The sequence below is a fragment of the Chiloscyllium punctatum genome, chromosome 10 (genome assembly GCF_047496795.1).
Source record: "Chiloscyllium punctatum isolate Juve2018m chromosome 10, sChiPun1.3, whole genome shotgun sequence".
NCBI lineage: Eukaryota > Metazoa > Chordata > Chondrichthyes > Orectolobiformes > Hemiscylliidae > Chiloscyllium > Chiloscyllium punctatum.
This window is the reverse complement of record NC_092748.1, coordinates 99,386,492-99,408,926: the sequence shown is the minus strand read 5'-3', so window position 1 is coordinate 99,408,926 and position 22,435 is coordinate 99,386,492. Positions and strand designations below refer to the sequence as shown.

The window sequence follows — 22,435 nt, the reverse complement described above, 5'->3', positions numbered from 1 at the left end:
GCCTAGAGGGAAAGAAACTATCACTGTACCATAAGAGCCCGAAGACAGAAGTTTATAACACACTAATTCTGTGTCATCTATTGAAGCACTTCACAACCTTCCAGACTCAATACTGGAATTTAACAATTTCAAACCATGCTCTTTGCCCCCATTTTTCTTGTCTACCATGAGTTCATTTTTTTCTTCTTGTTTTTGCTTTAGGCAGCAGCACACCTGCTCTCGGGACATCTTTTGTTCTGGATGTAGCTATGCTCGCTAAGCTGGAAGGTTCATTTCCAGACGTTTCGTCACCCTATTAGGTAACATCTTCAGTGGGGTTCAGGTTAAGCACTGTTGAAAATTCCTGCTTTCTATTTATATGTTTGTGTTTCTTTGGGTTAACAATGTCATTTCCTGTGATGTTATTTCCTGTGGTGAAGTCACTTCCTGTTCCTTTTCTCAGGGGGTAGTACATGGGGTCTAACTCAGTGTGTTTGTTGATAGAGTTCCAGAAGAAACCCAAACATATAAATAGAAAGCAGGAATTTTCAGCAGTGCTTCACCTGAGGCCCACTGAAGATGTTACCTAGTAGGTGACGAAACGTCTAGAAATGAACCTTCCAGCTCAGCGAGCAAACCTACATCCAAAACCTCAACCTGAACTACAAATCTTCTCAAAACTCACTAACATCTTTTGTTCTGTTCTGTGCCTTAGCAGCATTCTCTCTGGCCCTGTAAGTCTAATTCTTCCATCACTTAGTCTCTCCTGTCTTCTATTGTATCACACACCTTGTCCCATCCACTGTCGTAAACCGTTAAGTCGGTTTCTCTCTCAGAGCTGCCAGATCCGCACAGGATTTGCTGCATTTTCTGTTTGAAAAACCATATTAAGAGACAACAAAGCTGGAAATTTGCCTGAAACATCACTGCACTAAACTCATTCAGTACAAAGGTTCTAGTTTTCCACATCTCAAGTTGCTCGATGCAGCCAAAGTATTAGAACAGTCTTACCCACCCACATTAAGCTAGGACTAGGCCTGCTAGCAAATCACTTATTGCTGGCCTCTCACTTCAAATGCTGCATGACGGAGAGTCAATGGAAGAGTTGGAGTGGGTGGAAATCCCTCCAGACATGGCAATGTTTAAATGGAAGTAACTCAACTTGGTTTAATATATCTTAACAACTGCAGCAGGATGTCCAGCAAAATAAAAATGGGCTTCCTATGTTGCAATTGAAAAAAAATTACTTACTTTGATTAAAATGCAAAAACAATTATCTACCCTGGGTGACTTAGCAATTGAGCAACTGAGCAACTGTCATGTAAACATCAACAATTTGGAACCAATCACTTCAATTAAATATACACAGTTAATAGAAAATCCCCATTGAGAGAGAGTGGCTGTGACATACAGCAAGCTCTGGGTAGTCATTCATGCCCTTGTCTGAGAGAAAAGGTTGTCTTTGGATAATGAATAATTTCATGCATCGGTTTATCCAAATCCAAAAGAGTCCAACGTGAACTAGCTTCAAACATACAACAACAAAAAAAATGGCCAGGGTGCAAAAAGCAGGTTTATTTACCTTGCTGCTCCTCCTCTTATCGCACAGAGTGCAGATCCACCATAAGGACTGTAGCAGTTCAAGATGGCGCACCGATTTCTTAAGGACAAGTAGGAAAGAGCAAAGCCCATTCCCATGAACAACTAAAAATACACAATCATATCTCTTCAGCTTTTGAGTTATCACTTCTTTTCCCCCAACCTTAAAATCTGATCCATGTCTTTTCACTCCTTTTCTTTCATGATTTCTTTTATCTAATAAAACCTAAGGATGCTCTTGAACATGGATTAGTCTGATTAATAAAAGGAAAAATAATATATTCTTCATCTTACCTGACAACTAATATACATAAAGGTCAGTTGCCTGGCTATCGCTCTACTCTCTTTACCTCATTCCCCACTGCAGCACCATGTAAAGGAAATAGATTGTCAGTACTTGACTGCGATCATAGCTTCATGTTAGAAAATACTTAAGGGCACAGGCCTCTAAAGTTAAGAGTCACAACATATTCACAAATATCTCATGAGGATAGGTTTGAATAGATAGCTGTGGCCTGTGTAAGAAAATTTTGGATAACTCAAACTTTAGCTTGGGTCCTTAAAATCAAGACAAAGCCTGGACTTTATGGAGCATAAGCGTTTCAAGAGTTAGATAGGGATCATGAGTATAGGAGAAAGAGAGGTCTGCAGATGCTGGAGTACCAGGGTTGAAAAATGTGGTGCTGGAAAACACAACAGGCCAGGCAGCATCCGAGGAGCAGGAGAATGAGTATGACAAGTTAATTCCACTTCGTTATAATTACAATCCTTTTCAAATAAAACTACAAATGCAAACAAACCATTTGTTATCAAAGTCACTGGTAAGCCAAATTTCATTTCACTGACATGGGAAACTTTATGAAATTTAGCTATTTGTTTTTGGAATGATTTTTGTCAACTTTTATTCTGCCTGAAAACTGCAACTAGCGTTCATCATGACTAAGTACAAAACAAATAAGGAGGAAAATATGGTTTTTAGTCACTCCACTTATTAGAAAATAGCCAGGAATCAAAAGCAAAATTGTCCACCATATCTAGTGCAGAATTAAGCAAAACATTTTGTCATGTTATCTTGTATACAGCATAGCACTTCTTATTGGGGAACGTGGTAAAATAATGCTAAAAACAAAAAGGATTCTATCGTTGCCTTCTTGCTTTCTTTCCCCAAATATAATAGTCACTCGGATAAAGAAAAAAAAAATCTTTTTTTCCCTCAAAGACATTAGAAAAATTCAGTTTCAACTGTGGGCAGTTCATCTTTTGCCTGATGATCAGATTGTTATCCATGTTCGACAATGATAACAACATTCAAATAATGTGAAAGCACTCAATCTTCCTCCTGATGTCGGGGAATCAGGTGCAACTTTTGTCATTTTAAGATGATGTTGTACCCATCATTTCTCTCAGCTGTGAAGAATACACAAGAAGTTTAAGTTTCATTCACCATAACAGCAGGATAACTAGAAGTGGGGAAGGAACATAGGGCAATTCTTTAATAACAGAGCATAATTGATGGCATTAATTCCACAAGGAAATATACAGCAGACACTTTCACCGATCATTAAGGCTGGTGTAGTGGTAATGTTACTGAGCTAGCAACCTGGAACTCAGGTTAATGTCCATGGAATGTAGATTCAAATGCCACTATGACAGATGGTGAAATGGGAATTCAGGAGAGAATCTGGAATTTTTTTAAAAAAGCTAACCTAATAATGATTATGTAACCATTGTCAATTGGTGTAAAAACCTGTCTATTTTAATGGTGTCCTTAAGAGAATAAAATATGCCATCCTTACTGGCCTACACAAAATTCCAGTAGTGATTGGAGTCACGTCAGCCAACTCGACCTCATAGAATATTAATTCCCTAACTTGACCAGGTTAACAGCCCTAGTCAGGAGCCCTGGCTGACAGATATAAGTGGGAGTGTCAGGGGTTCAGGTGGCTCTGAGCTAGCTGGGTCACTGTCATGTAATGTGCACATGTAAATAAAGGGTGACTTAGTGACGGGATACTGGCTTCATGAAGTCATTTCACACAACGTGGATGGTACCTAACTCCCCTCGAGGCAATCAGCAATGGGCAAGGTCACCCACAAAGGAACACAATAAGAGGAGTGGGCCATTCAGCCCACTCAACTGAATTCAATACATTCGTGGCTGATCTGTGGCCTAACTCCATATGCCCGGCTTGGACTGATATGCCTCGATTCCCTTTCTTAATAAAAAAAATTGTCTCCGATTTAAAGTTAACAATTGAATTAGCAGAGACTGCCACGTGAGGAAGGGAGTTCCAAACCTCTGTGTGCGGACATGCTTTCTAACATCTCTTTTGAATGACCTGGCCGCAGTTCTAAGACTATGTCACCTGGTTCTAGAATCTTAAACCAAATGAATGAATAAAAGATATCTGAAAACATATTCTCTATGGCCAAGCTCTTCGACAAGAATGAGGAGAGACAGTGCTAATGTGACTGGACTAGCATTCCAGAACCTCAGACCAATGTCTGGAGACATCAATTCAAATTCCACCATGGCAGAAAGTGAAATTTGAATTCAATAAAATTTGGAATAAAGAACTGGCCGAGTGGTGTTCGTGCAACTTTTGTCAATTGTGGTGAACATCTATCTGATTCATTAATATTCTTTAGGGAAGGAAATCTACCATCCTGATCTGATGTGGTCTGGTCTACACATGAATCCAGAACCCAGCATTGCCATCTTGGCAAGTGGAGATGGGCTTTAAATCCTGGTCCAGCCAATGATGCTCACATTCCATGAATGAATTTTAAAAACAGGTTTTAATAATCATTAATCCAAAATGTTCAATGTGTCAAGAGTTAAGGCTTCTAAGAAAGATATCAAAGATGAAAGACATGAAGATGTAATAAAACTCAATGCAAGGGTACAACAGACATACATGAAACTGTAAGAATGTAAACTGTACCTTTCAAGGTGCAGATGACAAAGCAAGTCTCATCACCGAAATTCTTAACCATCTATAAATAAAAGGAACCCATTAGTCCAGATTATACTGGCCAATATTTCCATTAGTTCCACAACAGGGCACCAATGGCTATTGCCAATATGCTTATCAATAAAAACATTTCATTTACGGAAACATTTTATCCACTTATCATTGACAGTACAACAGCCTTTGTTGCATTTATTGTTCAAACTGTACTCCTGAGCCCAGATTTGATTGTGTATTTGTTCTTGAATCAGACACAGTGGCAAAAACTATTACTGAAGTCTGACACAAGTATATTTTGAATTCTTGGACCAAATAGGCTGACTAGTGCTCGCCAGATCTCAATGTACCTCTACAATAAAAGGTTCCAGAAGATGATATAAAGGCAAACATCAAACATAACACATTATGTTGCCAAGTTATAAAATTAATGCTTAAAGATCAGAAGCATTTCTTGAGGTTAGAAATTTAATTGCAGTACAAAGATCCTTACACACAATAAAAAGCCAGGCATAATTTGACAGAGTTATACTTACTTGCAGCTTCCCACTAGTCAAGTGAGTAAAGGCACTGGCTGATCCAGTGTAGAGCTATACAGACCAGAAGGTTCCAGAGCCAAACTATATTTTATGCAGAGTTACATGGTCTTAGCTTGGCAGCAGTTGGGTTCCAATGCTCTTTGAGCTGGGGGAAAGGGAGAGAAGAGAGAGAGGAAAAAAAAGAGCCACTATTCCCACTTCTCATGACAAACTCTCAAGTCCTTTTGGGACATCTGGTTGTGGATGTTTGAGAAGTGCAGAGTCACCAAATGGATTTAAACCAGCCACAATCCTGCCAATTCAAAATAAATTTTCCCAAGCAGTAATTTCTGAAGCTCTCCACAAAATTCTGGCTGATTGATAATGGCTCCTTTTTAACCATTGGATTGTGTTCCTGGTGGTCTTGATGTTCGAACAAGGTAGTGGTTTTTTAATTTTATAATTTGACTTTTTAAAATATAAATGAAAATTAAATATGAATCAATACATGTGATGAAAGTAATCAACCAAAAAAAGGGTTGCCCTGACCCGCTGCTACAGAACAGCACAGCAAGATGCTAGCTGCTTAAAAATTGGAACATTGGATCATTCAGATTCCTTGACTTGCTCTTTGGACTTTCAGCACCTGACTCCTTGAAACCTCTACTCCAGACTTGCAGTTTACACTGGGTCATGGGTAGGCAAGACTGGGTGGGGCTGGTACTGAAGTAAAGTACACTTCTATTGCGGAGTTTAAAGGGCCCCACAGCAATAGAGTAGCAATGGGAGGATCATAAGGCCACAAAATTTAGGAGCAAAATTAGGCCATTTAGCCTATCGAGTCTGCTCCATCATTCAATCGTGGCTGATAGATCCTTGATTAGTAAGAGGATCAAGGCTTATAGGGAGAAGGCAAGAAAATGGGATTGAAGAACCTAATTAGCTTGGTCTTCAAAAAACTGAATGAGTTGACCTCCACAGCCCTCTGTGGCAATGAGTTCAACAGATTAAACACCCTCTGGCTGAAGAAATTCCTCCTCATCTCAATTCAGTCCCAAATTAGAGGACATAGGTTTAAGGAGAGAGGGGAAAGATTTTAAAAAGTACCCGAGTAGTAACTTTCCATGCAGAGGATGGTGCGTGAATGGAACGAGCGGCCAGAGAATGTGGTGGAGGTCGGTACAATTACAACATTTAAAAGGCATATGGATGTGTATATGAATTGGAAGGGTTTAGAGGGATATGGGTCAAATCATCTCCACATCCCCTGTATCCAGGCCTCTCAGTATTCAATGAGATTCCCCCTCGTCCTTCTAAACTCCAAGTACAGACCCGGAATACTCAACTGCTCCGCATGTGACAAGCTTGGAAGCAGTTAATTAGGAGGGCGTGCTAATTAAATTTTGGGAGAATGACAGTGAGAAAGGTGGTGATCTTTGTATGTTGAACATTCACATAAAACTGAATGGAGGTTCCACATTATCTTTGGGACTCTCAGCATAGGGATCAGGAGGACTGATGTCAACATGTTCCGCTTCCCCCCCAGACCTCCGAGCCTCAAATAATTAGCTGGTTGTACAAAGAACTAGTGAAAGGAGGATTGAAATGTTCAGGATTTTGTGACAAGAGGTTTCACAAGTTGATAATTTGAGCTACCTGGCAAGATGTTGGCAGGTCAACACTAGTCTTTTGACAAAGTACAGCTGATTTAGTAATTTAGTAACCCAAAATGTAACATACAAAGTCCTATTCCCAGGCACATTATACTACTTGATTGCGAGCACATTCCTCACCCTCACACTGTTCTATGGTACTACACAGCATCCACCATTCTCCTTTCACAGTTGTGTATTACAAATTGCTCCTCTCGATGTCCTGAGGAGCTCTGGCCATTCATAACTACCTCAGTGCATAATGCCCACTGACCTTAAGAGACTTTTCTACTCAAGGTGTGAGTCTGCTAAATTGCATGTGCCATGATTCACTATCCGAGACAATGACCTTGCACTGGAGAAAGAGGTAGTAATAGAGATGTCTGCTAATTCGGGATAAAAAAGTTCATGAGACCTTAGACACCAATAGATGACTGATGCAATGAAAACCATAGTGCCACCATTGCAGAAGTTTCTCTTTTTCTTTTTTCATGGGGCGTGGGCATCACTGGCTAGACCAGCATTTATTGCCTGTGCAAATTGCCAGAGGGCAGTTAAGAGTCAACTGCATTGATGTGGATCTGAACTCATATGTAGACCAAATGAGTAAAGATGGTCCTTCCCTAAATGATATTAGTGAACCAAATGGATGTTTTACAACAATGGACAGTGGTCACTATGATAGTATACTTTTATTCTATATTTTTAAAAATGCAAATTTTACCATCGACAAATGTAAAATTTGAGCCATGTCCCCTTCCTGGGATCCTGGATTACAAGTCTAATGGCATTACCATTACTTCCCCCGATGTTATGCAGCATGGAGCTACATATTTACAGCCATAACAAGGATGAGTAAGAGCTTCATCACAAATTGCACAAACAGGTTTTGAGAGGTGACTGACAGATTATTGCCTTGTGCTGTTCAATCCTATGCAGCTAAGATTCGGATACCATGAGTAAAAAAGCTGTCATGTTGGATCTCTGCAATGAAAGGCACTGTTTCATCTGACATTACAGCAATTCTTCATGTACAGATTGGAAGAAATCCATTTCTCCCAAGAGGTTTGTAGACAAAGTCCAAGCAATACCTTGACCACGTGCAACCCTCTGCATTGCAATTGCTGCTGTGAATCACTGGAAATTAGCTTTGAATTTCATTGTCACTGAAGTGTAAGGAATTTTGATGTGATGTATCTTCATCAGCTCATTTCAGCACTTCCGTCAATTACTGGTTCATCTAAAACCTCACCAACTTTTATAGATGCACCATAGAAAGCACAATCCGGGTGCACAACAGCCTGGTATAGCAACTGCTCTGCCAAGGGCCATAAGAAACTCTAGGAAATTGTGTGCAGAGCCTAGACCACCACAGAAGCCAACCTCCCACCTATGGACTCCATTCACACTTCTTGTTGCCACGGAAAGGCTGTCATCATCATCAGAAGACCTCTTCCACCTTGGTAATACTCTTTTCCAACAGGCAGATGATACAGAAGCTTGAACAAACATACCAACAGGCTCAAAACAGCTTCTTCCCTGCTGTTGTTAGGTTGCTGAATGGACCTCTCTAACTTCAAATAATGTTGATCTTGTTCGGGCTGATCTTGCTTGGGCACCTCCTCTGTATGCCTCGCTCTGTCTGAGCACGTTATGGTCTGTTGGCCCATGCTTGCTATGATCTGCCCGTACTGTTCACAAAACGGAACTTTTCACTGTATTTAGGTACATGTGACTACAATAAATCAAATCAAAAACATGTAAATAAGGTAGACAATTCTGGTCGAACTTGATTCATTTCCAAAGTACACAATGGCCTCTGTCAGTGCTGCAGAAGCGCTCAAAGAGGCGAGTACAATCTTCAATGATCTTCTGTAACCTACTAGACATTAAAAATTGGACTGTACCCTAGTGACCGCTTCAAGGATCTCAACTGACAACTTGGAAACAGCAGTGTCAAAGACTGGAGGAGCAGTAGTTACTTGCATCACTGGCAACACTCAGCTGAGGATTGGTATATCATACTTTTAAAGCCCCAATCTAGAGACGTCAGCACAGAGTTGAGGATGATATTCAACATTCTGTTTGGAGAGTGCTGCACTGTAAATAATGTTACCCTTTTTTCTGAGACATTAAATTGGGGCCCTCACAGGCAAATGCAAAAGATCCAATTCCATTATTGAACGAAGAGCGGTTGAATTCTCCCAGTGTCCTGGCCAGCATTTCCCTCTCAACCAAAAGAGATTGAATCACTTACCTTGTCTATATTTGTCAAATGTTACTAAATGCAAATTTAGAGGGTTTGCTTGCTCTTCTTCAAAAATTGTGCATTGCATCTTTTCCATTGATCTGAAAGCATACAGAACCCGAGTATAATGTCTCATCTGAAAGATGGCACCCCAAACAATGCAGCACCCCCTCAGTATTAATCTGGAGTGTCAGGTTCGGATTTTGTGCTGAAGTGAGAATTGAACCACAAACTTCAAACTCACAGATAAGAGAACTGCTAACTGAGTCTCATGTAAAACAATTGCCAAACCATCTTATACTAAGCAAACAGTATTTCCATGAGAAATCGCAATGCATCCAAACCCAAACTATTCGCAGCAAATCAGAGTCATTTCCCGGATCCAAGAAGCAATCACCGCCCAAAAGCTAGTGTTATTCAGTATTTTCTGCCATACCAAATGAGACTTGAAATAAATGCATCATTCAAAAGTTCACCCTGGCTTTTCTTACAACTCTTTCTCTTATTTCACTTGTGACTGGATAAGCTCAGAACCAAAAACCAAGCAATAAATTGTCAATACTACAACTGTTGTATTTAATTTTGCATCAGTCTGAAAATACACTTCAGGGAACATTTGACAAATCCAAGTCTATTCAATGTAATTTTCTTCAACTCTAATAACAAACACTGGAAAGGGCTTTTAATTCAAATAAGCAAAGATACTGCAGTGACCAGATAAGCATATTGGTTGAATACATGTACTCTTCTCTGGCACATATAGTTTACCACCATCTTGTATTTGTGTCAAAATATTATCATTTTTTTAGGGACTTCATATCAGGAACAGATAATTATAACCACCATATCATGGAAAGATCTTAGATTTCCCCCACCAATATGTTAAAATGCCAAATCACAGCATTTACCTCAACAAATTCCTGTAATTGTCCAAGGACATTTTACCCAACTTACAAGATGTTGTGAAAAGTAATAATTATATTGAGATTTGGGCAACTCCAGCACAACAACCTTCCAGTAGGCCTCAATTTAAACTCCACTATGGGTCAAGGATTTCTAGGTAATTGTTTTTAAATTTGAAGAATGAATAACATGAGGTCACATCACCTCATAGAGGATATAACCATAATTACAAAGAAAGGATGGAAAGATTAATGAGGTAAATAAAGTTTGAAAATTATGCCAATTGAAGGAAGAAAGATAGGCTGAAGAAAATGGGGAAGAGTTCAGGCGTGGGGAGGAAAAAATGGAAAGAAAGAGGGGAGGAGGAAAGAAAGTAGACATAGGAGGAGGAAAGAAAAGCAAGAGAGGAAAGCAGAAAGGAGGGGAATGAGAGAAGAAATGAAAGGAAATAAAAGGGCAATAAGGAAGAAAAAAAAATGAAAGGAAGCAAAATGAAATGTTTTACCAGTCTCCTTTTAAGAAATGTGAAAGTTAAGAGAAACACTTTGGTCAGGAAGTACCTAATACCTAACCCAGGAATTCCCAACCTGGGTCCAAATTGATTCCATTCAGGAGTATTCAAACCCAACAGATGATTCCAGAGAAAGAAAAACCTTTTTAAAGAAAAGGTCAAAAAAATGTCGACCGCCATCTCAGCTGCCATTCTGCGCATGGACCTCTCTTGGATCTCACCTCATCACTGACAAGCACGTGGATCCCACAGGGTCCCTGTCTGTAGATCTGGTTAATCTGCTGCGGAGAAATGCTGTACAGATTTGCTATTTTCTCAGTTAATTCTATCGCTGTCAGCTCTTCCAAAAAGATTGCATGGTATACTGGAGGAAACCGGGAAAAAGAATTTCATCACATAAAAAACAGTTCAAATAAGAAACACATTAAATACTTGGAAATGTTTTCGTCTTTGCTTCCCACTTCTCCCAATGTTGACACATGTACTTTGGTGGGGGGAGACCATGGAATCATATAATGATACAGCATAGGTGTAGGCCATTTGGCCCATTCTGCCCATGCGTAGTCTCAGTAAGAGTAAATCAGCTTAGCCCCATTCAAATATATTTTCCCCACATCCCTGTAAAACTTTTCAGATAATTATCTAATTCCCCTCTGATAGTCAATGCTTAATCTGGCTCCACCACACTCTCAGGAAATGCATTCCAGATCTTAATTACTCTCTGCTTAAAAGAAAATCCTGGCGTTGCTGTTTGTTCTTTTATCAATGAGTTGGTTCTGGTTCGCAACCCTTTCATCAATGGGAAGAGTTTTGCTTGGTCTACCCTGTTCTAAACGTCTCCTGACTTTGAGCATCTCTATCAAGCAGTGTCTCAAACATCACCTCTCAAAAGGAGGAAACTCCAGCCTTTTCAATTGTTTCACACAATCAACGATCCTCAATGTCCCTGAAACTATTCTTGGAAATCTTTTTCTACATTTTCTCCAAGTCTTTGCATCCTTCATGAAGAGTGGTGTCCAGAGTTGAACAGAATATGCCAGATGAGGTTGAACCAGTGTTTGAAAATGGTTCACCCTTGCCTTTGTACTCTCATTGTCTTGTTTGCTCAATGAATCCTAATGGTTTCAACTTTTTTTCTTGCATGTACACTCCCAAGTCTCTCTGGTCCCACACACTGTATAATTTCAAAATTCTCTCCATTACATTTCACTTGCTGTGCATCGCCCCATTATCTCTTTCAATTATTCAAAGCAAACTTGTCAATTTCTCTTCAGTGAATACACCATTATGGTGCTTTTACTATTCAATGAGAAAAAAATATCTTCTCATCTTGTGCATGGAAGTATCTTCTCCATATGTGCTCTTTCAAAACTCTTCACGTTCTGAAAACCTCTACTAAATCTCCCTTTGGCCTTCTCTACTCTGAGCAAAACATTCCCAGCATCTTTAGCCTTTCCACATAATTGTACTCCTGGTTTTAAATCGAGTAGATCTCCTGTGACCCTCTCCAAAACATGGATATCCTTCATAACATTTGGCATCCAGAATTAGACAGAATTCTCCAGCTGCTACCCAACCTCTGCTTCTTGAAAACTGACCTTACTTTTTAATTCTCTGACACCACTGATAAAACCCAGCATAGCAGATTTCTTTTTAAAGTATCATCCTCTTAAGTTGATCTCGCTGTTCCTTAGAACTATACTCCCTGTAAAACTATAACATTCAGATTATAATTTCTCATTGCCCTTTCAAAATGCATCATTAGAATTGTAGAATCCCTACAGTACGGAAGCAGGCCATTTGGCCTGTCATGTTCATACCAACCCTCCGAGTTCATACCCAGACCCATTCCATCCCTGTAACCCTGTATTTCCCATGGCTAATTCACCTAGCCTGCACACCCCTGTACGCTATGGATAATTTAGTATGGCCAATTAACCTAACCTGCACATCTTTGGACTGTGGGAAGAAACCAGAACACTTGGAGGAAAACCACACTGATACAGGGACAATGTGCAAAATTCACACAAACAGACAATCAAAGGTCCCAAGGATAGAATCAAATATGGGTCTGTGGTGCTGTGGGGTAGCAGTGCTAACCACTGAGCCACCATTGGCACTATATGAAATTTCACTAGCATGTGGCTGTTCATTTCACCAGTCTATACCTTCCTGAAATCTGGTATGATCCTCTTCACTCTTTCCCACATTCATGAGCTATGTATCAATTGCAAATTTTACACCCTTGTCCATAACCCTTTCCAACTTACTAAATGTGGAGGAGCCGATGGTGGACTGGGGTGGACAAAGTTAAAAATCAAACAACACCAGGTTATAATCCAACACGTTTATTTCGAAGTAGTGAAGGAGCAGCACTCCGAAAGCTAGTGCTTCCAAATAAACCTGTTGGACCATAACCTGGTGTTGTGTGATTTTCAGCTTACTGAAAGTAGCTCTCTTCCACTTTAGTATTTCCACATTCATTGCTTCTTGCTCCATTCCTTACTCCAAACTTATAGACATTATAACCACTGCTTCTCAAATGCTTTCCACACAATGAGATCCTCATTGGCCTGGAAACATACTGATCAGAAAGGTTTGTCTAGACACATTTCAGGAGTTCTGCCCCCTTTAGCTCTCTACTCTGATATTTAACCCCTGTCTGTAATAAAATACTGAAGTCCTTTAGTATCATCATTATAGATCATCATAGAATCCCTGTGTAGAAACAGGTCATATGGCCCAACAAGTCCAACCAATCCTCCAAAGAGCAACCCACCCAGAACCATTCCCCTCCTCTATTATTCTACATTTCTCCTGACTAATACACCTAACCTACACATCCCTGAGTACTATGGGTAATTTAGCATGGCTAATTCACCTAACCTCAGTTATATTATTTTTAATTCTTTCCTTAACATGCTGTTAAATACTTACTACTCCATGTCAGGATCATTTCTCCTCTGCTCCCAAATACTAAACAAGTGTACCTTGTCTTTGGAACTGTCAAGCAGATCACCCAATCTCCAGAATGTAATACTATACGTGATTCATATTCTCAGCCTCACCTCCTTTCTTTCATTATTCCTCCTGAATGTGTTGCAATCCCAATAAGTTTCCATGCCAGTTCAAATCTCCTTCCCAACCCACGCCTGCAACGTTCCCACCTTCTCTGTCACATTGCACACATTAACGCACTTACTCACCAGCCCTGCTGGAATCTGTGTTTTATTTGACCGCTGACTGGTCCCTCTCCTCTGGATTACCTGTATTGCAGTCAGTCAACTTCCATTTTTGTTGTTTCCCTTGTCATACATCCTACAGTGCAGAAAGAGGCTATTGGGCCCATCAAGTCTGCACTGAATCCCTGAAGTCATCAGACCCATAACCCGCCCCATCTCTGTAACCCTGCATGTAACCTGCATATCTTTGGACTTTGTGAAGAAACCAAAGCACATGGAGGAAACCCACTCTGACACAGGGAAAAGGTGCAAACTCCACACAGACAGGCACCTGAAGACAGAATTGAACCAGGGTCCCTGGTACTGTGAGGCGGCAATGCTAACCACCATGCTGCCCCTTATGTTTATGTTTCACACCGATAGCCTCTCACTGTCAAATGATGACCCACCCTGCCAAATTAGTTTGCACCTTCCCCCATGGCAGTACATAGCTTCTCACAAGGACATTGGTCCCAGCTCTCCTCAGAGCCACCCTTTTACACATCACCTGGCAGAGCTCTCCCAGTGTCACAGGAAAATGAAGGCCTCACTTCTGCACCTTTTCATAAGTCATGCACACTAACTTGCTTTATCTTGTTGACCCCAGACTCACCAGCACATATACTATGGAATCAGAATTACCATCTTGGAGGTCCAGTTTCTCAACTCGTGAAACTCTATAAGGGTCTCAAACCTTCTGATATTATCAGGTTTAATGTGGACCATAACCTAACACTACTCCTTGCTTTCAGGTCCATAGTAAATTCAGCATCCATTCAGATCATCCTTTTCCTATCTACATAACTCTTGATCCTTTTAATAAAACTGATAATTAATCAGCTCTAATTAAAAGTGCTGCATTGATTACTGTGCTAACTACTTCTGATAGAAATATATGCTGGGATGTAAAGTGAACATAAAAATTCTTCCTAAAATCCAGCATTGTCTAAGGATTATTAATCTAATTATCGTCAAACTGCAATAAAGTTCGAGTATATCCAGGTTGCGCTCGCATTTTTCATCTTCAAAACTTTCATCATGCTCTTCCTAAATGTTTTCACTTTACAAATTAAGACCTGCCCTTTAAACATCTCTCCACATCGGAAAGGGGCTAAGCCCCAGTGTAATCCAACTCTGTTCTGAACTTGCCGAGCCAATTTTTTTGTTAGGACATTGCTACCCAAAACAAAGCCTCGAGAAAACATTAAATGACCTTACTAAGGTGTTGTACAATGTTAATAATTCATTTCAAACTTACAACCGAATGTCCTTGACACACATTCTACGTTAACCATATCAATGGATACATGGATTTAATTATGATCAAAAACGCACCCAAATCTTCGGTGTGAATTGAATAGATACTGCACAATAATTACAAGCATTTAACTTTCTTAAGTAGTCCCTATTCTTTTTGCAAATGCTTTCCTGCTGTAATGCAATGTGGTCATTTCACCTATCTGCACTGAGGTCCTTTGTGTCGCTCCTTAACCCTTTCACTTAATTTGTGACAATCACTGGTGAGCCTAGCATGCAGTCAGTGCCCTGTCTAGCACTTACATATGGTGCAGGTTCATTAATTTCCCAATCTTAGTGAAAATGTTTGCTGGAGCTGAAATGCGTCTTGCCATATCCTACCACATTCCTGAGACCGAAATACGCAAAAATAAGAACATTCTCTTTGTTCATGCACTTTGGAATAGTTTGGAAACAAATCCCCAAATCTGAAAGCAAGCCTATTAGGCTTTGCCATGTTGCTAAGTGATGGGCAAGGGGTGTTGGCATTAATACGGTTGAGGGCAGTAAAAACGATTTTTCTGTGAAATTTCTAACCTCCTTCTTGGTCTGATAGACCCTCACAAAGGCTCACTCCTGTGAAAATGTACTAGGAACAGAACTCACCGCTTGAAGGGCTAACTCTGGAAATGATGTCTTGTTTCTGTTGATGATCATCCCGATTATTTTCAGGCTCCTGACACATATAGATGGTCAGTTTTGGATACACATTTCTGTGAATATGAGTATCAGAAGGATGGTTATTAATGCCGTACTTGAGAGCCAATGTTAACTTCAGCACTGCAATATTAGGGATGAATAGCAATAATAGAACCAAGTTTAAAATGTACTTAATCATTTCACATTTGAATTATCCACAAGGCTAGCAATTATTGTTAATGTAGCACTGCACAAAAGTTTAATGAGTACTTTCTCAATCACAGCCATGCTCGAACTACAAATGACCAAAACAAACACATTGCAGAGCCTGGGAGGCACCGCAACTAAATAACGTCCATTTCCCCAAACCCGTCCATCTACTGAAGTAAAACTGCACGCGTGCGCGTATACACACACACACACCATAATACAGCAATATTTGTGAATTTGTTTAAATTGGCAAATGGATTTCATTAGATCTCATGGAATGACGACATTTTGGTACAGCGCAGATGCCCACTGGCATTCAGCAGCAGTGTACGGAGAAGGAGGGAATGAAGAAAATAGTCAACAGAATGGATACTGCTGAGCATTTGTCAAACAGTGGAATGTGAGTCATACAATAGGCAAGAGAAAAATATCTAGATGTTTGAAGATGCACAGACTCAACAGGCTTTAGAATGTCTTCTGCAGTTTTGGACCTTGTTTTGTTAATTCCACATGGGATCACCAATGTCTCTCTCTGTTCACGAAAGACAACTGGTTATAGTTTGAGCAATACCATTTGCATCAAGCATGGCTGACCAGGAACCGATCAGTTTCCCCATGGCATGCTGGGAGAATTAACAGATGGAGATACTAACATGTTTGACTATGTCATAAGGATCCTTGCATGGCCATCAAGTCCTGGGCTAGGTTATGAACCCGGGCTTTCTGGCCCAGGTGGAAAAAGGTACTACCTACTGAGCCCCAAGTCCTCTCTAAAGAACAAAGGTCTCTAATGTGAGGCAAATGCAAAAGTAGCCATTCAAGAAACTTTGCACACAAATTGGGACAAAAAAAGATAGTAAATTTTGTCAGCTCAATTGGAAGTGAATGATCTACGATCATTCAAATTCTCTGATTCATTATGGCTTGTTTAAAGAATATTCATCACTATAGCAAGAAAGTTGTGGTGCAATGTTTTGTATGACTCACCTTCCTTTAATTGCATTAAAAAGTCTGATTCCATCTGCAGGACCACAAATCTGGATCAAATCTTCTTTAGACATTTTCAACAAGTCTGCACCTGAGGAATTCATTAGAACATGCATGTAAGCATGCAAACTGCGAAGAAGTTAAAGGCATGCTATGTATGGTGGAAGTCTGACCCTGGAAGTAAATGCAAGTTCATGTAAGTGTACTTGAATGGAGCAGACAAAAAAAAACTGGATTAATTAGGATCTTGTACAACTGTTTAAATCTTAGTAAGGTCGACAATAACTTCATGAAGCCCAGGTATATTTTATGCATCATGACATCCAGTCCTTACTGCTTTATTTCTACACAACGCACCTTCCATTATCTTTCATTAAAAAAATCACATAAGAGTTACAGTTTAGAGCACTGAACATACAACACAATGCATGTCATTGGAAAATACATTGACGGACTCAATATCATAGCAATAACTGTGAAAAAAAACCAAAACACTTCTTTAGAATGAAAAAAGAATTCACAAATTACAGAAGATATTCTAATGTCTGCTCAAGCTATGTAACATCTTCAATCTTAGTGTTTAGAAAACACAGCACAAGCATTTCCCTTTCACCCATCAAAACTAACAAACTAACTGCAGAGCTAAACTGTGGCATTATGTGAGAAGCAATGAGATAGTGAATGTTAAATTGCACATGAATTGAGGGTAATCATGTTCAATGCTTGGGATTAATTAGGTCCTGTTATGATGAAGTGATAGTATCCCTGCACCAAGAGACTTGGTTCACGTCCCACCTCCTCCAGAGATGTATCATAACAAATCTGAATATGTTGGTTAGGAAAATAGATTAAATAAGAACATATATAAACAGAAACAAAAGACAAAGCAGAAACATTAGGGTTCTAGGACGGAGCTGCTGCACCACAGAGGTAGTGTTATTACCTCTGAGTCAGGAGGCCTGGGTTCAAGTTCCACTGGCTCCAGAGGTATGTCATAATATCCCTGAACAGGCTGATTAGAAAAACAGCCATAAATAGAAGTGCTCCACAGCCAAAGTTTAACTTTAAATTTTGTAAGTTATTTTGAGGATCTAAATATTATTATGGTGCTCATTTGATCAATTAATTAATTTAGTTAATATGATTTAAATATTATTCCAAAAAGTATAACTAGTAGCAAAATGAGTCATATGGCACAGTGGTAGTATCCCTACCATTGGGCCAGAAGGTCTGGACCCTGGATGTGTGCATGTCATTACATGACTGCACCAGATTAATGAACTCAATGGGAGCAAAACAACAGAAGTCACTTGTGGGTCAGTGAAAGTATTCTTATCTCTGGGCTATAAGGTCTGGATTCAAATCCCATCTGTCATAACTTAGTGGGCAGCACGGTGGCACAGTGGTTAGCACTGCTGCCTCACAGCGCCAGAGACCCGGGTTCACTTCCCGCCTCAGGCGACTGACTGTGTGGAGTTTGCACATTCTCCCAGCGTCTGCGTGGGTTTCCTCCAGGTGCTCCGGTTTCCTCCCACAGTCCAAAGATGTGCAGGTCAGGTGAATTGGCCATGCTAAATTGCCCGTAGTGTTAGGAAAGGGGTAGATGTAGGGGTATGGGTGGGTTGCGCTTCGGCGGGACGGTGTGGACTTGTTGGGCCGAAGGGCCTGTTTCCACACTGTAAGTAATCTAATCTAATCTAAATTTGTCAATTCAGAATATTTAAAGAGAAGCATATCAACAGGGGCAGGTATAGATGTTTGGGGGTGGCTCCCATTGAACATACCCATTCTCCTTGTTTGTGTGTGGGTTTCCTCTGCATGCTCCACTTTCCGCACACAGACTAGGTGAATTAGTCATACGATACACAGGGTTACAAGGATGGGGTGGGTCTCGGTGAGATGCTCTCTGTGGGGTGAGAATGGACTCAATGGGCTGAATGGCCTGTTCCTACACTATAGATTCTACGTTACTGTTGGTTGAAGGTGCGTGATGTGCAGTATTTTTTTTAAATAAAAAAAATTACCTCCCACAGTCCAAAACTGTGCAGGTTAGGTGAATTGACTATGCTAAATTGCCTGTAGTGTTAGGTGAAGGGGTAAATGTAAGGGAATGGGTCTGGCTGGGTTGTGCTTCGGTGGGTCGGTGTGGACTTGTTGGGCCGAAGGGCCTGTTTCCACACTCTAAGTAAGTTAAGTGTTAGGATCCAGCTTTGGAGGCTGTGAGGAATCCAAACTATCTATGCAGCAGACTTAAAGAAACTAATCAGCAGTGATCCAGAAATCCATCCTTCACCATATAGCTTCTTGAATGCTAACAATACAGTGATTATCTGAACAGATGTGCTCACTTTATGGAGGAGGAGGAGGGTAGCTAACAAAGACGACTTGCTCACCTCCAACAATAAAGAGGAGGGACAAGAGTATTTAGTGACTCCAACCAGTTAGAATTCTGTTGATGATTAAGTAAACTTTTTGTTTCTGTCATCCAAAGTTATACCTTTGGGGATACCAAGGATCGGCCATTACTGACAGCCTGGAGGGGTTCTTTGGTAAAAAATAACATGGCTCACCTGAAAAACTGAAAAACAGTTGGCAGAATGCTGAGAAGCGATTTCTGTGCAGCCACTGCTGTGCTTCCTGGCTCGTGGCTGTGGGCAACAGGTGCTATATTGTCAAAAAAAAAGGACACCTTCAATTGATACCTATAACAATGGCAATTTATATAACTTAACATAATAAATATCCAAAGGCGCTTCACAAGAATATTACAAAGCAAAATATGAGACAAGCCCCATAAGAGGTAATGGATTAGAATACGACAGCTTGGATAAAGAGATGGGTTTTAAAGACAGTCTTAAAAGGAGGAAAGTGAAGCAGTGAAAGGGAGTGTTGTACAGAGGGAATCCCAGAGCTTAGTGAGAAAGTGAGGACTGCAGATCAGAACTGGAAAAGCATAGCCAGTCAGGCAGCATCCGAGGTGTGGGAGAGTCAATGCTTCGAACAGCACCACACTCCAGAGGCTAGGGCCCAGCCAACTGAAGGTTGGGTAATTAAAATCTGAGACACTCAAAATGCCAGAAGCAGAGGAGTGCAGATATCTCTGTGTATTGTGGGGCTGGAGATGGTTACAAAGGTAAGAAGTAACAAGGTCACTGAGGGATCTGAAAATGAGGATGAGAATATTAAAATCAAGGCATTGCTAGACTGGGATTGAGCATGGGTTCAGCAAGGACAGGTCAGATAAGCAAAAGGGACTTGGTGCGGGCCAGAACACAGGCAGCATTGACTTAAATATCCTCATATTTATAGAAGGTAGGAAAAGGGAAACGAGCAGCACACCAGAGTGTCCTTAAAAAAGAAAAGGAAGACAGTTACATGATCCCACAAATACTTACATCAACGCTCAGAGACAGTGGCTCCTCTGGGCTTGTTGTTGTCCAATTTCTGAAGTTACATAACCATAAAAATTAGTTTAAGACTGATGCAGCTACAGCCACACACAGCTATCAAAACAAGTAATGCATATTCATCTACAGAATTCAAATGTCCCAAAATTACAACTCAAGACCTCAAAAACAATAACTCAAAGATAAGCATTCTATAGACATTTACTACATTATTGATTTAATCATTTCCCCATCATTATTTCATTAGAATACTAACATTCAGTGATAGACAAATCAATATCAAAGCAGAACTGCTCCCTCAATGATTTGTTGTAGTACTCAAATGTAGTACTTTGTGGGCAGCACGGTGGCACAGTGGTTAGCACTGCTGCCTCACAGTGCCAGAGACCCGGGTTCAATTCCCGCCTCAGGCGACTGACTGTGTGGAGTTTGCACGTTCTCCCCGTGTCTGCATGGATTTCCTCCGGGTGCTCCGGTTTCCTCCCACAGTCCAAAAATGTGCTGGGTCAGGTGAATTGGCCATACTAAATTGCCTGTAGTGTTAGGTAAGGGATAAATGTAGGGGTATGGGTGGGTGGCGGGTCGGTGTGGACTTGTTGGGCCAAAGGGCCTGTTTCCACATTTAATGTAATCTAATCTAATCAAATATGGTCCCCTCAGTATTTTCTAAAATAGCAACTGGACACAACATAAATGGATGTTTCCTTGGGGTGGAGTGCGAGGAGACCACTCCACCTGGTGCTGGAGCCGACCAGGGATAAGGCGATTCTGGATCTGGTATTGTGTAACGAACCAGAATTGGTCAGTGACCTCGAAGTGAAGGAGCCATTGGGAAGTAGTGACCATAATACAATAAGCTTCAATCTGCAATTTGAGAGGGAGTGGGTACAATCTGAAGTGACAATATTTCAGTTGAATAAAGGGAAATATGGAGCTATGAGGGAGCAACTGGCCAAAGTTCAATGGTTTAATACCTTAACAGGGAAGACCGTGGAGGAACAATGGCAGATATTTCTGTGTATAATGCAGAAGATGCAGGATCAGTTCATTCCTAAAAGGAAGAAAGATCCCAGGAGGAGACATGGGCGGCCGTGGCTGACAAGGGAAGTAAAGAAACATATAAGGTTAAAAGAGAAAAAGTATAACTTAGCGAAGATAAGCGGGAAAACGGAGGACTGGGAAGCTTTTAAAGAACAACAGAGGATTAGTAAGAAGGAAATACGCAGAGAAAAAATGAGGTACGAAGGTAAACTGGCCAAGAATATAAAGGAGGATAGTAAAAGCTTTTTTAGGTATGTCCAAGGCAAAAAAATGGTTAGGACAAAAATTGGGCCCTTGAAGACAGAAGCAGGGGAATATATTACTGGGAACGAAGAAATGGCAGAGGAATTAAATGGGTACTTCAGATCTGTGTTCACTGGGGAAGACACAAGCAATCTCCCTGAGGTAACAGTGGCTGAAGGACCTGAACTTAAGGGAATTTCTATTTGCCAGGATTTGGTGTTGGAGAGACTGTTAGGTCTGAAGGTTGATAAGTCTCCGGGACCTGATGGCCTGCATCCCAGGGTACTGAAGGAGGTGGCTCGGGAAATCGTGGATGCGCTGGTGATTATTTTCCAGAGTTCAATAGAATCGGGGTTGGTTCCTGAGGATTGGAGGGCGGCTAATGTTGTGCCACTTTTTAAGAAGGGTGGGCGGGAGAAAGCAGGAAATTATAGACCAGTTAGTCTGACCTCAGTGGTGGGAAAGATGCTGGAGTCTATTATAAAGGATGAAATTACGGCACATCTGGATAATAGTAACAGGATAGGACAGAGTCAGCATGGATTTATGAAGGGGAAATCATGCTTGACTAATCTTCTTGAATTTTTTGAGGATGTAACTCGGAAGATGGACGAGGGAGATCCAGTGGATGTAGTGTACCTGGACTTTCAGAAAGCTTTTGATAAAGTCCCACACAAGAGGTTAGTGAGTAAAATTAGGGCGCACGGGATTGGGGGCAAAGTACTAGATTGGATAGAGAATTGGTTGGCTAATAGGAAACAAAGGGTAGTGATTAACGGCTCCATTTCGAAATGGCAGGCAGTGACCAGTGGGGTACCGCAGGGATCCGTGCTGGGACCGCAGCTTTTTACAATATATGTAAATGATATAGAAGATGGTATCAGCAATAACATTAGCAAATTTGCTGATGACACAAAGCTAGGTGGTAGGGTGAAATGTGATGAGGATGTTAGGGGATTACAGGGTGACCTGGACAAGTTAGGTGAGTGGGCAGATGCATGGCAGATGCAGT

The 22,435-nt window shown here is 40.7% G+C and overlaps 1 protein-coding gene across 2 annotated transcripts in view; it reads right to left on the bottom strand.

Annotated features, from left to right (window-relative positions):
* Nucleotides 1–333: 333 nt before the first annotated feature.
* The window catches only part of tfcp2l1 (transcription factor CP2-like 1), a 45,565-nt gene continuing 23,463 nt past the window's right edge, over nt 334–22,435 (bottom strand). Inside the window, exons 9-15 of one of the 2 annotated variants that reach the window (XM_072579865.1) lie at nt 20,128–20,176; nt 19,303–19,396; nt 16,733–16,823; nt 15,503–15,609; nt 10,601–10,743; nt 4,524–4,575; nt 334–2,985 (exon numbers count right to left, since the gene is read on the bottom strand). In XM_072579865.1, coding sequence (XP_072435966.1) covers nt 2,948–2,985; nt 4,524–4,575; nt 10,601–10,743; nt 15,503–15,609; nt 16,733–16,823; nt 19,303–19,396; nt 20,128–20,176 — 574 coding nt within the window. In that variant the 3' untranslated portion in view covers nt 334–2,947. The remainder of the gene's footprint in view (nt 2,986–4,523; nt 4,576–10,600; nt 10,744–15,502; nt 15,610–16,732; nt 16,824–19,302; nt 19,397–20,127; nt 20,177–22,435) is intronic. The other variant, XM_072579866.1, reaches the window with a different exon arrangement.